Here is a 15,621-nt window from a genome sequence, read left to right as displayed (position 1 = left end):
ATGTAAACCATATAACCTAAGTTTATACAAGTTATATGAATACTTACCAACTGATAATCAAAAGTACATTTAAAATATCCAAATAGTCATTAATAGATTTGTGTTATTCTGTCAATATTTGCAGTACTTTTCAGTCTCATTGAAAAGTATGTTTCAGGACACTTCAATTGAATCTGATTGTGTTAAGTGGACTAACCTCCCAGTTTTGACCAAGAGATTTTTTAAAATTGGCGTTAAAATGAAACTGTATTTCATTCTATCTCAAATGTAACTACAATAATTTCAAAAAGATTATTTTAAATTTTGATAAAAAATCGAGACGGTCATCAATGGTAAGAATGGATAATATAATAATATAGAGAGTTTAATTATCTCGACTTACTTTCTTCTATATCCACTTTCACTATCACTCTCTCTGTGACGCCGCAGGTAATTCACATTTTCACTCTGTGTAACTGATACCGGAGATTCACGGCCGGAAGTGTACAGACCTCTGAATATATGTAAACATGCCATTTAGTCTGATCTTATAACCAATACATGTCTTTATCATAGAATTAGAATTTAAGGTATTTAGATGCCTCATGCAGAAACTCCTCTCTGATAAGTATTCATTTTCAGTAAGAAAGCATAACTAAACATACTTAAAATCATTTTTAAACTTAAGTATTGTAGATAGCCAAATAAAAAACTTCAAAGAATGAGCCTTATTCCTCATGTACAGACTCAATCAAACCGAGTCTGCAATTTTCATGTCATTTTGCTGTTTTTAATGCTTCCGAGCGATCACTTTTCTTCAGATATTTAAATGAATGTTGTTGGTTTATGTATCCAAGAATACAAACTTACGCATCCATGTTATTTTCCCAGGGAGCTGATCTTGTGCTTGTAGGTGATTCTCTCCCTTTTAAATCAGGCAAGCTTCGGTGGCGTGACCTGAAAATTATCCAAAGATCTCCAGTGTTGCACAGTACAATGTTTATCCAAATTATATTGAGGAAATGTTACATTTGACCATAATTATAATGTATTCGGAAAAAGTTTCCTTTTGCAAGATGCTTTCAATTTTCTTTCAATATATCATGTTGACACTATTGTACATTGCTAACGACTTTTATCCTTTAAGATTACATGGAAAATGTCTTACACACTCAATTTTCCAATACAGTATACATTGGATTCTATATTGACCAGTACAGGAAATATATTACGAGTTATAAAGCTGCAATTGTTCTAAGTTAATGGTATAGAATTTATCTACATATTTTATTACATGTCATTTTTTACATTTTCCTCTTTCCAACAATTCCAAATGTAAAATGACTCATCTACAAAATTCCCCGAAGCAGCATTATCACATAAAAATATTTTATGTGACATGTAAAAATCAAACTTGAATATCAAATATCATCTATGTTAACTCACCCTTTCACATGTTCTGGTGTGACAACCATAGTAACATGACCTTCATTATATTGTAAACCAGTCACCGTATCACCTGCTTAAAACAAAGTATAGAAATTGTTGAAGCTTAAACAAATAAGACAATCAAAATATACATTTCAAATTTTAGGCATTCTATAAATAGAATAACAAGAGTTGTCAGAAGAGCAGCATAATTAACTTTTCTTAGTTCTTGATAGTAAAATAAGAGCCTGGATGATGTAGAATTTTCCAAGTTCAAATAGGGCCGTAATTCTGTCAAAATCCATTAACATTTATGGGCCTTAGACAGTGACCTTCTATTATGCTCTTAAATAAGTGTTTGAAGTTTCTACCCATATGTTTCAGCAGTTTTGGAAATACCAACTTGCATGTAAAAACTAAACCAAAGTGTGACCGAGAAACAGACATCTGGGCAAGTACAATAACTCTCCCTATTCTTCTAATAGTAAACTTAAAATGGAAACTGAAGGATTTAAGGACTGAGAGACAGTTCAGATGGCATAAAAAGCGATAACATTAAACAGGTATATTAACCAATAAAAACATTTGAATCAATGTCAAACTTATGATAAACAAACCTTGATTAAGTCTGGAATCTGACACAGCTCTCCGTGCCTGTCGTCTACTTTGTACACGTAAAACACGTGGCTGATCACGCCCACTATTTTCTGCATTGTTTTGTCGGTCTTGTCTCCCACTGAAACAACAGCAGAGTATTATTATATGCTAAATGTTCTAAAGAAAGTCATTCAGGACTTTAAAAACTTAAATATCCTATTGATCAGAAAGCCTTTTTGTTTAATCAGGGGGTTGTGTTATGAATTCTTAATCAGACTCATCAATTAATATTACATTTTTATCATGGCATTTTTAAGTTAAGTCTATCAATAGTACTACTATCAGGTAGGAAAAACTAGAGGTGCAAGATGGACAAGCAATTCTTCGGCCTGTATAGTCAAACCTTGATAACCTGGTTCATACATAAACTTTGTAAGTGTACACTGACTTACAGTGACCTTCAAATACAGTAAGACCAAGATGAAGTTTGATGTTACAAATGACTTCGTTCTGAGGTTATGAGTTCTATGTAAAACTTTAACCGAAAATATTTTGTTGATTTACAAAAGGGCTATAATTCAGTCAAATTCCATGAGTTTTGATCAGTGACCTTAAATTACAATCCTCAACATAGTTGTGAAATTTTCAAGTAAAATTTCTTCATTAGTTAATTAGTTGCACTCAAGCCATGCAGATTCCATTGTGAATAGGATAACATCACTTTTCTTTACATAGTAGGGCTAGACATAACAAATATTATGTTATGTTGCACTTCAAAAACTTACCCAAAATAAAAACCTAAACACAGGTTAATGTAACAACATTTGAGCCACGTCATGACAAAACCAACATAATGGGTTTGCAACCAGCATGGATCCAGACCAGCCTGCGCATCCGCGCAGTCTGATCAGGATCAATGCTGTTCGCTATCAGTTTCTCTACTTGTAATAGGGTTTGTAAGCGAACAGTATGGATCCTGATCAGACTGCGCAGGCTGGTCTGGATCCATGCTGGTCGCAAACCCATTATGTTGGTTTTGTCATGACGCGGCTCAATTTTATATAAATACTAGTATTATGTCAGTCACAGCAAACTAACTACTAAAAGCAACTATAATAATCAGCCCAACACCAGAAACAGAAGAATGTGAAATCAAATTTGTCAAATATCTTATATTCTTCCTTTCCTTTAAGATAAATTTTTAGATATATTTTCTTTCATGCTAAAGAAAGCAAATTTGAAATACATGTGCATTGAACAACACAGGCAAAAGGTACAAATTTGATTTCACATGAAGATTATTTGTTAAGCTTAGTTCTAAATTTGATTAGTTGCTTATTAACTGTCTCATTCTTCAAAGTTTTTGTTTAGGATAATACCCAACTTTTAAACAGAAACATATCATGATCCATAAAATGTTTTACCATTTTTTTTATGGTAATACATTTCCAAAATTATCATAAGATTTACAAAACTTTGAAATTCTTTTCCATTGAAAATTGAAGCTTAATCAAAAGAATTTTCTAAGCTCAAATATTCATAAATTATTTTGTTAAAAATTAAATAAAATGTATTACAAAAAAACTATTTTGGAAAGACGGTGAATCAGAATCTTTCAATATCAGTTAAGTGGGGAAAAAAACAATGTGAATGAAAATGGTAACAAATGTTGAATGTTTTTTTAAACAAGCTTTCCCCCCATTACAAAATCATAAAGGATCATCAATAATGCTTTCAGCAAATTCTTTCAAATGAAATTTTAATTCAAAGTTTCAATAGCACTCTTTTTTCCCCATTCATATAGACCATGGCCAAAAGTTTAACAACAATCCTGATCAATTTAACAAAAACCATGGATTGGTTATAGTTTGAATCGGTCTAAATCACTGAAATTAATGCCATGGACCAAGCACTGCAACCTGGACCACATAATGAAACTATGAATCAAACATTAATTGGTACCTTCACATTGGATTACTTTAATAAACCATGGATATAGCATTTATTGATAACTTCACATTGGATTACTTTAAAGAAATCATGGATCTAGCACTTATTAATAATAACAACTCTTAGGATTGCTTTGATAAAAATTTGGACTAAACACTTTATTTATAATAGCACAATGGATTACTTAAATAAAGCTATGGTTAAAATACTTACCATATTTTAAAAACAATACATTGTTTTGCATTCATAAAACCATATGCTTCAAACATTTGAATAAAATGTGGGGTATATTTAATAAAATCATGTATAGTTAATTCAAAACCATGGTTTAAGCACACATTTTTAACAGCACTCTGGTATAATTGGTATTATTTCAGGGTTTGACATAAAAAAAACAACAGGTATTTGTTACGATGGGTGGAATCATGTTGGTGTGATGTTTAATTTAACGTATGACGACCCCTATGTTGGTGTGTTTTGTAACAAACTTACCTGTTTCTGTGTTGGGAAGTAGATCTATATGGTCTACTAGTTCTAGAGTTGGAGGCAACCAGCTGATTCATTCTAACAAAGGAAACATGACACTATGAGTGATATGTATGATAATATAATGAACAATATGAAATATCTGACCATATAAATGTATATAATATACATGATAGTTATACATATGCTGAAAAATAGAAACTTAAAAAATAAATTTTTATTGAAATTGACCAAAGAAATCGATAGATAAAAAGTTCTTGATCTATGCAATCTTAATTGAAAAAAGAGAAAAATATGAAGCTTATATAGAAGTCTGCATGTCTACCAAAAATGCTATTTAAAATTAAAAAAAAAACAACAACAAAAAACAACATCACAGACCATAAAATGTGTTCTATATGTTACAAATATATAATCTTACAATAAAATATAATTGTAGGTTAGACTGAACAAGTATTTTTTGATTAAATAATGACCAGAGATATTCTAGTAACATTTCATTATGTTCCTTGTATAAATATATAAAATGATAATATGTAAAACATATCATTGAAAGAAATGAATAATATGTAAAACATATCATTGAAAGAAAATGAATTATGGTCAGACATTTCATAAAGATGAAAACAAAACACAAGCATCTAAATGGATGATGATGATGTCTAATACTTTGTTACACACATAAATCACTGATAAGTCAGTAGGTAAGTTTTTATTTAACTGTTTTATTTAAGCATGAGAGTATTACCATTAAACATAATTTCAGTTTCAGTATTATATAAACAAAGGCATATACATGTAATATGCAAGTTAAGTATAACAAAACAATTTAGTAAAAAAAGTTCAATGAAAATCAATAGTAAATTGTTATTCATTTGCTTGGTTATGGTGATTCTTTATGTAAATAGACTGGTTTCACTTTACTTCACAGACTGGTAGATTTTGTTTATAATATAATATGAATACTTTAGTGCCAAAATGAACTTTGATGAGTTGATGGTGTGATTGTAAAGCCACTAAAACATGTCTCAAAAAACATCTATAAATATATTAATGATAAAACAATAGGAGGAAAAAGGAAGTAATTCTAAGTAACTAATAAAATAATAAGTCCAAAAAAAATTCTTAAATTGATGCATTTATTTAAAAAAAAAGGTAAGAAAAACAAAACAAGATAAAAATGTTAAAACCAAGGTGTTATTTTTCCAATTAAGAATAACACAGTTGTTGCATTTGAAAGCTAAGCATTTCAGACTTATAGTAATAAGAGTGACATTGTCATAAAATGCAACTATCACAAATCCTCAATCTCATGATGGTGAACATTTACATTTTCATCTGACCTCTTACTGTGACCTTGACCTTTGACCATGAGACCTGGTGGCTTGGCACAACACTATTTCTTATGGTGGTGATTTGCATCAATTAATATTAAAATCCATGCACACGTGTAAATAATATACTCAAGACAAAGTCTGGTTATTTCATCACCTCTGGTGACCTTGACCCTTAACATATTGACCTGTATAATGCTGGTAACACTCAGTCTCAAGATTGTGAACATTTATGAAATAATCCCTCAATTAAAGACAACATTGTCTTTACTTACATTTTCATGTTTTTATCTGACCTTTGATTTCTATATTTGACCTTGACCTGATTCATGTGTACAACACTATGCCTCAAGGTTGTGAACATTTGTATCTAATAGTAATTAAGCCTCTCCATGCATGTAAAAGTTAATGCTACTGATAAAAGTGGATGCTGCCAGGCTGTAATGGCTGTTCCCATTAAACAACTTGTTTTGCAAGTGGACATAATATAAAGAAAAAAAACTTGATTTTATTAAGTTAAGGGTAAACAATTAATGTGTTACACATGTATTTCAAAAGGTGGTCAATAATGTTTTTCTTGGTTGGGTATTTAATACACACTGACACTTTAAAGACCACTATGGCAACTTTCCTTCACACACATTCCCCTCTGTGTTTTTCGATAAACAACTGAAGAGTTTCCTTTCATGGAATCAATAGTGCCTAGCAAGACCCAGAGCATTTTCAAAGGCACAAAATATAAATTGTCAAAACTTTCTAGCTGTGATGCTACAGTATTCAAAGAAATCAAGTATTTTCATAAAAAAAAAATTAACATCAAAAGGAATCAACTGTTAATACAATCAATCCTGTTAAAATAAGTTTGCAAAACTCAAAAACTATTACCTTGACATTCTAGGGAAGCAAAAACAAAAATAAATGTAATTTTCTTTACAGGTTAAACCATTACTATGATATACAACAACAAAAAATTAAAATTTATATCATATATGTATACATGTATATTAAAATAACAATATCAAAATCAAAATATTTGGCTCATGATATGCACAATAAGCATTGAAAGCGCTACCGAAATAATTGTTTGTTTTGTTATTTCTTAAATATTTTACTGTTTTTATTTCAACACTGCACAAGGAACATTTATCATGTTTTAATGCATGTACATGTAGTCTTAAATCAAATGCAAATTCAAACAGTTATGTATGTACCAAATTTTATTGTATATGTATTTTTGTCAGTTTATAAATATCCAGTTGTCATCCAAACCAAATTTTATTGTATACTGTATAACTGGTTTTATTTGTGTTCGATTAAAATTCAGGAATCAAATTATTTCCATACTCATAGTAATCCAAAATTAACATGTTAGCTCAATATTGCAAATATCTTATTTCAGTTACCAGCACTTTCCATTCTGATGACGATGGGAATTCACAAATACACAACTAAAGAAAAGTTCACTTTTCTGGATATAAAAAAAATGTGTAATTTTTACAATGCAAGTTTAATGCATTCTACAGAATATTTGTTATGTACAGTAATTGTTGTATATAACCAGTTAGTGTTTATATAACCTTCCTCACTAGGTTCATTGAATATATTTTCAGTTAGTTTATATATAACCAGACATATAAACAATGTATATTTCAGAACACACATTATAGAACAAAAGTATAATGTAAGCCAAGGTTTATAAAGTCATATTATTGTGGTGTTGTAACTACCAGATCTACAGTTTATAAATACATTTCTGTACATATATTTGAAGCACAGATTATAGATGAAAAAAATTAATATGTTTATAAGCTTTTTTTATATAGAAAATCAAAGACTGTGAACAGATGTAACAGTAGTGAACTTCAGTATAGCTCTAAAAGGTGTAGCAATATTACAAGTAAATTAATTTTTCTTCAGTATAAAGAGATCTGATTGAATCAGGAAATTCTTGATTTTTTAATAATTATTAAGGTATACTCTTAGATATGTACAAGACATAATAATTGAGCCGCGTCACGACAAAACCAACGTAATGCGTTACCAACTCTTTACCAAGTAGAGAAACTGAAAGCGAACAGCATGGATCCTGATCAGACTGCGCGGATGCGCAGGCTGGTCTGGATCCATGCTGGTCGCAAACCCAATATGTTGGTTTTGTCTTGACACGGCTCATATTATAGAATATTTCTCAAGTATCGTTCATAATCTACTTAATATAAAACTAGGAAAGGCTATAACATTGATATTATCTTGAATCATAGAATTTTTCCTGATTCATAAAACTACACAATATATATCTAATGATAGCCAAACAATTATATATGTATATCTATAGAAGGTGAATAAAAACAATTACCTGAAGAAGGTATGATGCTCTACACAACATTTCCACAAGTGTTTACATGCAGGCTTAGTTGCTAGCTCAAATGCATATGTGTGTTCATCATTCTAGAAACATGCAAACTTTCATACAAATCTTCACGATACTGGGAAAACTCACATTCAAACGATTAGCAACATGGTTAATATGAAATATTGTTTGGAAAATATGTAATTTTTGTTTGTTACTTTCTTTGTTTACTGGTTTTTACACATATTTCAACATATTTTTGGTCATATCTTGGCGATAAGTCCACCTAACCAGCTTTATTGGCTAACTAACCAGTAATAACTAATTTTTCCCTGAATGGTTGTATTACTAATTGTACATGATTTCTGAATCAGCGGTGAGAGGCAAAAGACCATTAGACTCAATATCCAAGATAAATTATCATGGAAAAATAACGCCTCACCAGAGGATTGAACCAGCCACCAGAGGATTGAACCAGCAACCACAGGATTACAGATGCTCTCCCTATAGAGCTTAAAGCAGGTAGGATGTCACATTTAAAAATATAAATTGACAATGAGTAAAAATTGCCAAACATTTCATAAAACTTTCCAGAAAAATACAAATAGAAAAAAAATTCACTACATAAATGTGTAAAAGAATTTCACACAAATCTTCAATGTAATATTATATATCAAAGTAAAGTAGATAAAATGAATTATACAGGGAGTACTAATGCTGGTTGAAAACAAGCAAATGATATTTAACAAGGGAACAGAAAGCTTCAAAGGGTAACAAAACATGATAAAAGAAATGCCCTGATTAATAAATTGTAAATCTTTAATTGCTTTGATTCAAACATCAAAATAAAAATTCTTATACAATATTCATGTCTTTATGGGATTGTTCAATCACATCAGAAAACCAATGAACAGTGACAAATAAATATTGCTGATGTTGGAAACCAATGGCCCATTCCACTGATCAAAAAAATAAAACATTTCATCTAGTTTGACTTGGTAGAAATTCAGAAAATCTATAATAAACTACCAGGTTTTAGCACCATACATTATGCAAGAAGCAATTTATTATAGATTTCAAGCAGTACAGTAAGGAAAGACTGAGTTTTGTACTTATACACATCATCCTATACAACAATTTCGAGGCACTTAAGATAGCTTGGTCATAAACTGGGAAAAATATTTCCTAGACTAAACTGAATATCATAATATAAATATAAATAAATAATGTTAAAAACTGAATTGTTCTGTTTTTAAAACATCAAAAAACAAGAGCACCGCTAGGTGGAGCATTAAATGCCCGAAAGTGTTTTTTTTTAAAAACATTTGTAGCATTTGTAAGACATGGGAATTAGCTGTTCATCCTATAAAATTTTACAGCTGTAGGTTGATTAATACTTAAGTTATTGAGCGGAAACTGTGTTATAGTGACTTTAGCCTTGTGATCCAAAATCAATAGGGATCTTCTACCCAATATGGACAATTATCCTAAGAAGTTTGAATATTGTGGGCCAAATGGAACTTTAGTTCTGCTCCAGAATCTGTTTTCAGTTTTAAGGTAATAGTGACCTTGACCTTTGACCTTGTGACCCCAAAATCAATAGCAGTCTTCTACCCAATATGCACAATAATCATTCTATGAAGTTTGAATATTGTGGGCCAAATGGAACTTAAGTTATGTTCTGGTTTTAAGGTAATTGTGACCTTGACCTTGTGACCCCAAAATTAATATGGGTTTTCTACCCAAAATGGACAATCATCCTATGACGTTTAAATATTGTGGGCCAAATGGAACTTAAGTTAAGCTCCGGAAACTGTTTTCAGTTATTAAGGTAATAGTGACCTTGACCTTTGACCTTGTGACCCCAAACTCAATAAGGGTCTTCTATCCAATATGGACAATCATCCTATGAAGTTTGAATATTGTGGGCCACATGGAACTTAAGTTATGCTCCGGAAACTGTTTTCAGTTTTAAGGTAATAGTGACCGTGACCTTTGACCTCAGAATATCAATAGGGGTCTTCTACTCAATATGGACAATTATCCTATGAAGTTTGAATATTGTGAGCCAAATGGAACTTGAGTTATTCTCCGGAAACTGTTTTCAGTATTAAGGTTATAGTGACCTTGACCTTTGACCTTGTCACTCTCCTGTGAGTGCAGACAGATGGACGCCAGGGGGTATAACATAATATGCCCTTTTGGGCATATAAAAAAAAAACTTTCAGAATAAATGAAATTTCAGCATGCAAGTTTAGAAGATATACCCAGATGTACTGTAACCATAGCAATAAAATGATACTTACAATCTTGTCCTTCACACGAATAATGAAAACTTTTCCTTTGAATGTAATCTTGGTAATTCTTGGCCTATTTAAAAGTAGCGAAAAGATAAATATATCCATAAACTTGTAGATAAATCTCTTATTTGTTTTTTTGTTGTTTTTTGTTGTTGTTTTTTTTTAATAATTAAAAAAGGTTAATTGAATTTGAAGTAGATCAAGACCTTTCAGCCTTCTTACAGCAAATCCTAAATTAGCAGTTTAAATTATAAACATGTATATATAGAATCTAAATTTTATTATGATACTATTGTCCTTTTTTTGTTGTCATACTAAACAGTGTTTAGGTCTAATGGAATATTACCAATTTTAATAACGGAGGAACACTTTAGGCTTCTTGTGTGAGTTTACTCAATAACACTTTACAACAGTAAATATCTTAATGAAATTGTCAATCTTTCAATTAATTATCATTTTTAAGCAAAAACTTTTAAAAAAACATAAAGTGACTAAATAGCAAACAATGCAGACCATGATTAGCCTGAACATGATGTTTGTTTTTGCTCTGATTATAATACAATACAAGACAAGAAGACATCATACTTAGTTTATTTTAATCAGACAAATGGTATGTGTGTGTCGGAGGTGAACAAAATATGTTCCTGTTTTATTTACACCCTTGTATATTTATCTAAATATTTTGTTATCAAGATTGTTTTCCCAACCTCACAACATTGTTTTTGTGACTGGTTTCTGACGAGGACAGTGACTTCAAGATAGTGGACTGTATAAAACAAGGCAGTTTCAATTATCAATTTCAAATTAAGTTTTATTTTGTGTTATTCCATTTACCAAGAACTTACCAAAAATAATTTCCAACTTTGGTTTTATTCTTGTAGACTACAATACCGGTGGGTGTAAGACCAAGGAAATATTCTGTGTTGCTTTCACCCTATCATCAAAGAAAAGATATACAAAAATATTCCATTAAATTGAATTCATGCAATAACCATGTTCATTATCATTCTTTTTTGAAATTTTATTAGCACAACTTTTTATAAATATATTGACTATGCTTTTACATTAGTACAAAGAAATTAATTCCAATTAAAGTTTTAAATAAAATTGATTTGTCGTTTGAAATTAAGCAGTGTAATAAAATATATCAAATTAGTAAAGCTACACTAAATAAATATGTTAAAATATTTTTGCCGTCGGCATAAAAACCAAGCATTCTACAGTTTCATTAACCATTTTAACAGTATCGTTGTAAATCTCATCAAATATTGTTCATAAATTAGGATTTTAAATGGAAAACCCCACGGTAACACTAAAGTTCGTATACGAATTTTAACATGCAAATGAAGACTATAATCAGCTCGTGTATGCGCTACGTCACGGTGTTATAGTTGCTATCCGGAACACAGCAAATATAAGATTTTCTTGTGCAAACACACTTTTTACCGTTTAAGCTTCACGGTGCACGAGGCCTGTGGTTCAGAAAAAATAATCATCTCATAAAACAGATTAAATTTGTATGAAAATATCCGTTACAATGCGGAAATATACTGTTAAATTAGGACTGCTACTTATAGTCATGTTTGTTGATTTAATATTGATGTACGGATGATCCGAAGGCGGAGTTTCTAATGCAAACAGAAATTGTACTACCGAATTCGCCACAATGAGGTTGCACATTTGTATGCTCATTAAACTCATTTTGGTTGTCTGGACACCAAAATAAGATCTGGAGTCGATATGAAACCTAATTTATTAATGAAATGTCGCTATTTCTCTTTTTTATGAAATTTATTTAATGTAACTTTAATGTATCATTGCTGAACTACATTTCTTTAACATGTTGCCTTCCATGTATTTGTTATTTTCTCATATTTCTAACTTAACAGCCATGGTTATTTGTAAGTACCTTTGATAGTAAAACAAGAGTTAATTTAACTGCTGAATGAAAATAAATATATTTTTAACGTAATTCAATTATATAGATATATAATAGATATGAGCCGTTGCCACGAAAAAAACCCAACATAATGGGTTTGCGACCAGCATAGATCCAGACCAGCCTGCGCATCCGCGCAGTCTGATCAGGATCCATGCTGTTCGCTTACAGACCCTATAACAAGTAAAGAATCTGATAGCGAACAGCATGGATCCTGATCAGACTGGCTGGTCTGGATCCATGCTGGTCACAAACGCATAATGTTGGTTTTGTCATGACGCGGCTCAATTATAACAGATATATTGATTTACCAATACAGGATGAAGGTCAACACCATACATGTCCAGCCATTTCACCTTGTCCAGGAACTTTAACTCTGCTGTAGCAGGTACTGTCCCACTGTATATAAAATATGTATCTGGTTATTGAAGAATAACTGATAAGGTAAAATAGGCAGACATGTGAATTTATCAGTTATATTTTATCTTTATCATCACCTAAGATGCAAAATAACTTACTTCAAAGTCTCACTTTAAACACACCAAAAACATACCAGTGATATACTGCGGATATATTTTAACATCATGGACAATTTCATATATTATCTATCTTTTTTTTAAAAAGAAAAATACGGGTTTTGTTTGGACAACAATTAAAGATAGTCAGTTACATCATAAGGCACATTCATTTTCAGAAAAATCCATGGTTTTCTCATGCCTATAGGAAACTAATCTGACAGTAGTACAAAAGATGGTAGTGTTTATGGAGAGAATTGCTCTATATTAGGAACCTTACGTTCCTGGCGAAATCAGTTGACAATCTAGGCTACTAACTACTAAGACAAGCAATAGTGTTACTAACTGCAAACAATACTAGTTTATATAAAGATTTTTGACTGGTTCTAAGGCCATATATAAATGGTTGTATGAAATGGTTGTATGCATATATTACAAATAACCCTTTATAAAAGGCCATATAACCTGTCAAGAATCTTTTTAACAAATATATAATACAGGAAATGAAATAACCTCATAAATTGACAGCAGCTGGGTATACATGTATATTTTATAGAAACTTCTTGATTATCCAATGAAAAGTGACATTACAAACATGCAGTATTATAAATATAGATATATTTACCCAAGCCTTCTATGATACTGAGCAATATGGTCCTCCAGCTCATCTGTCTGGTTTGGCACAAACTGGAACTCTGACACATAACCTGGTGGTAACTGCTGTGATTCATAATCACCTATCTCAGCTTTAATAAGTAAATGAAAAAGTAGAAAGTTGTAAAAACAAGAGTTAAAACTAGAATATGTCACAACGAATAATATACCATCAATGAATGACCCCTACTTTAGGCTTGAACAAGAATGAGAGAAACAAGAGCTGTCGGTAGGACAGCAACGCTCGACTATTCTTAGTGCTTGATAGTAAAAAAAAATGCTTGATACAGTTACCTCCTCCTGTTTACAGGTTGGGGTCATGATGGTGAACAAGTGTGCAAAGTTTCAAAGCCATATGTCAATGGACTTTGAAAATATTTGAACTATTACAAAAACTTTAACGTAAATTCTAAGTCGAAAAAGGGGCATAATTCTGTCAAAATGCTTGATAGAGTTACCTCCTCCTGTTTACAGGTTGGGGTCATGATGTTGAACAAGTGTGCAAAGTTTCAAAGCCATATGTTAATGGACTTTGAAAATATTTGAACTATTACAAAAACTTTAACGTAAATTCTAAGTCGAAAAAGGGGCATAATTCTGTCAAAATGCTTGATAGAGTTACCTCCTCCTGTTTACAGGTTGGGGTCATGATGTTGAACAAGTGTGCAAAGTTTCAAAGCCATATGTCAATGGACTTTGAAAATATTTGAACTATTACAAAAACTTTAACGTAAATTCTAAGTCGAAAAAGGGGCATAATTCTGTCAAAATGCTTGATACAGTTTACCTCCTCTTGTCTACAGGTTGGGGTCATGATGGTGAACAAGTGTGCAAAGTTTTAAAGCCATATGTCAATGGACTTTGAAAATATTTGAACTATTACAAAAACTTTAACGTAAATTCTAAGTCGAAAAAGGGGCATAATTCTGTCAAAATGCTTGATAGAGTTACCTCCTCCTGTCTACAGGTTGGGGTCATGATGGTGAACAAGTGTGCAAAGTTTCAAAGCCATATGTCTATGGACTTTGAAAATATTTGAACTATTACAAAAACTTTAACATAAGTGGTTACGCCGACGCCGACGCTCGGGTGAGTGCAATAGCTCTACTTATTCTTATCGAATAGTCGAGCTAAAAAGAATGTAACCTGTAGGTGTAGTAGGGAATACTGAATGAATAAGGGTGACAAAATCTTGTAATTAATCTATGGACAGAAACTTGATGTTACAAACTGTTGTCTGTAATAGTAAACCTTACATCCTGAAAATCATTTATGACAAGTTATATTTAAATCCAGCCAGTGGTTTTACAGAAACAGTCTATACAAAAATATGTCTACAGACATGCAAAGAATATTAAAATTAATGTAAATCATAACGCAATCTCTACTGACAACATTTATAAAGCTAACTATATCAGGTTCTAGCTGGCACAATAAATAGAACCACCACTCTTCGGTAATCTAGGTATATTATTATAAGCTAAGCTTTCATGAATTGAGCACAATGTGGCGAGGGACAAGTGATTCAAAATCAGAAAATTCAATCACATAACATCTACAATCTCTAGATGTATGGGGTTTGAGACCTTAATTATTCAGAACAAGAATAAAGAGCAAAACAAGTAAGAGCAGCCATCAATACCAGGCCCTGATAAATTGCATAGATATGTTTGGCTTGCGAGGCTCTACACTCATGTGGTATATACATTTTTGCTGCTAGTTATATAAAGGTTTAATCACTTACACTGTACAGCATAGGCAAACAGCTCTGATGCCTCCTCAAAACTGACCGGCAGTCTTCCATGGAGAATATCACGCTTTATTTGTAGGAAAAACTGGTATCTAAAATGATATGCATTAAAATGTTGAAAATCTACTGATTTTAAAAGATTAAAAATGTAGTTTATTGATATTATAAATATTATATATATTTCGTATTATCTTATTTTGCATGACTGATTAGAAAGAAACTAAACAATTTTATGTGATTGAACTTTTTGCAATGAACATTTCATATACATGTCCTGAACTATTTACTTATTTTATGATCAAACAAATCTATCTTAAGACAGAAATTTAAAAGAAACAT

At 31.2% G+C, this 15,621-nt stretch overlaps 1 protein-coding gene across 1 annotated transcript in view; it reads right to left on the bottom strand.

Annotated features, from left to right (window-relative positions):
- The window catches only part of LOC132717535 (band 4.1-like protein 4A), a gene marked incomplete at its 5' end in the record, with an annotated part of 38,018 nt that extends 22,644 nt beyond the window's left edge, over window positions 1–15,374 (bottom strand). The window contains 11 exon segments of the mRNA XM_060701022.1: window positions 383–493; window positions 850–936; window positions 1,426–1,501; window positions 2,025–2,143; window positions 4,447–4,518; window positions 8,131–8,222; window positions 10,431–10,494; window positions 11,270–11,358; window positions 12,675–12,762; window positions 13,504–13,624; window positions 15,277–15,374. Of these exon segments, the coding sequence (XP_060557005.1) occupies window positions 383–493; window positions 850–936; window positions 1,426–1,501; window positions 2,025–2,143; window positions 4,447–4,518; window positions 8,131–8,222; window positions 10,431–10,494; window positions 11,270–11,358; window positions 12,675–12,762; window positions 13,504–13,624; window positions 15,277–15,374 (1,017 nt within the window).
- Window positions 15,375–15,621: the final 247 nt, after the last annotated feature.

This window comes from Ruditapes philippinarum, unplaced genomic scaffold (genome assembly GCF_026571515.1).
Source record: "Ruditapes philippinarum isolate M1 unplaced genomic scaffold, ASM2657151v2 ctg5683_1_1_1_1, whole genome shotgun sequence".
Lineage (NCBI taxonomy): Eukaryota > Metazoa > Mollusca > Bivalvia > Venerida > Veneridae > Ruditapes > Ruditapes philippinarum.
Note: the sequence above shows the minus strand (reverse complement) of the source record. Positions and strands in the feature narration are given on the sequence as shown.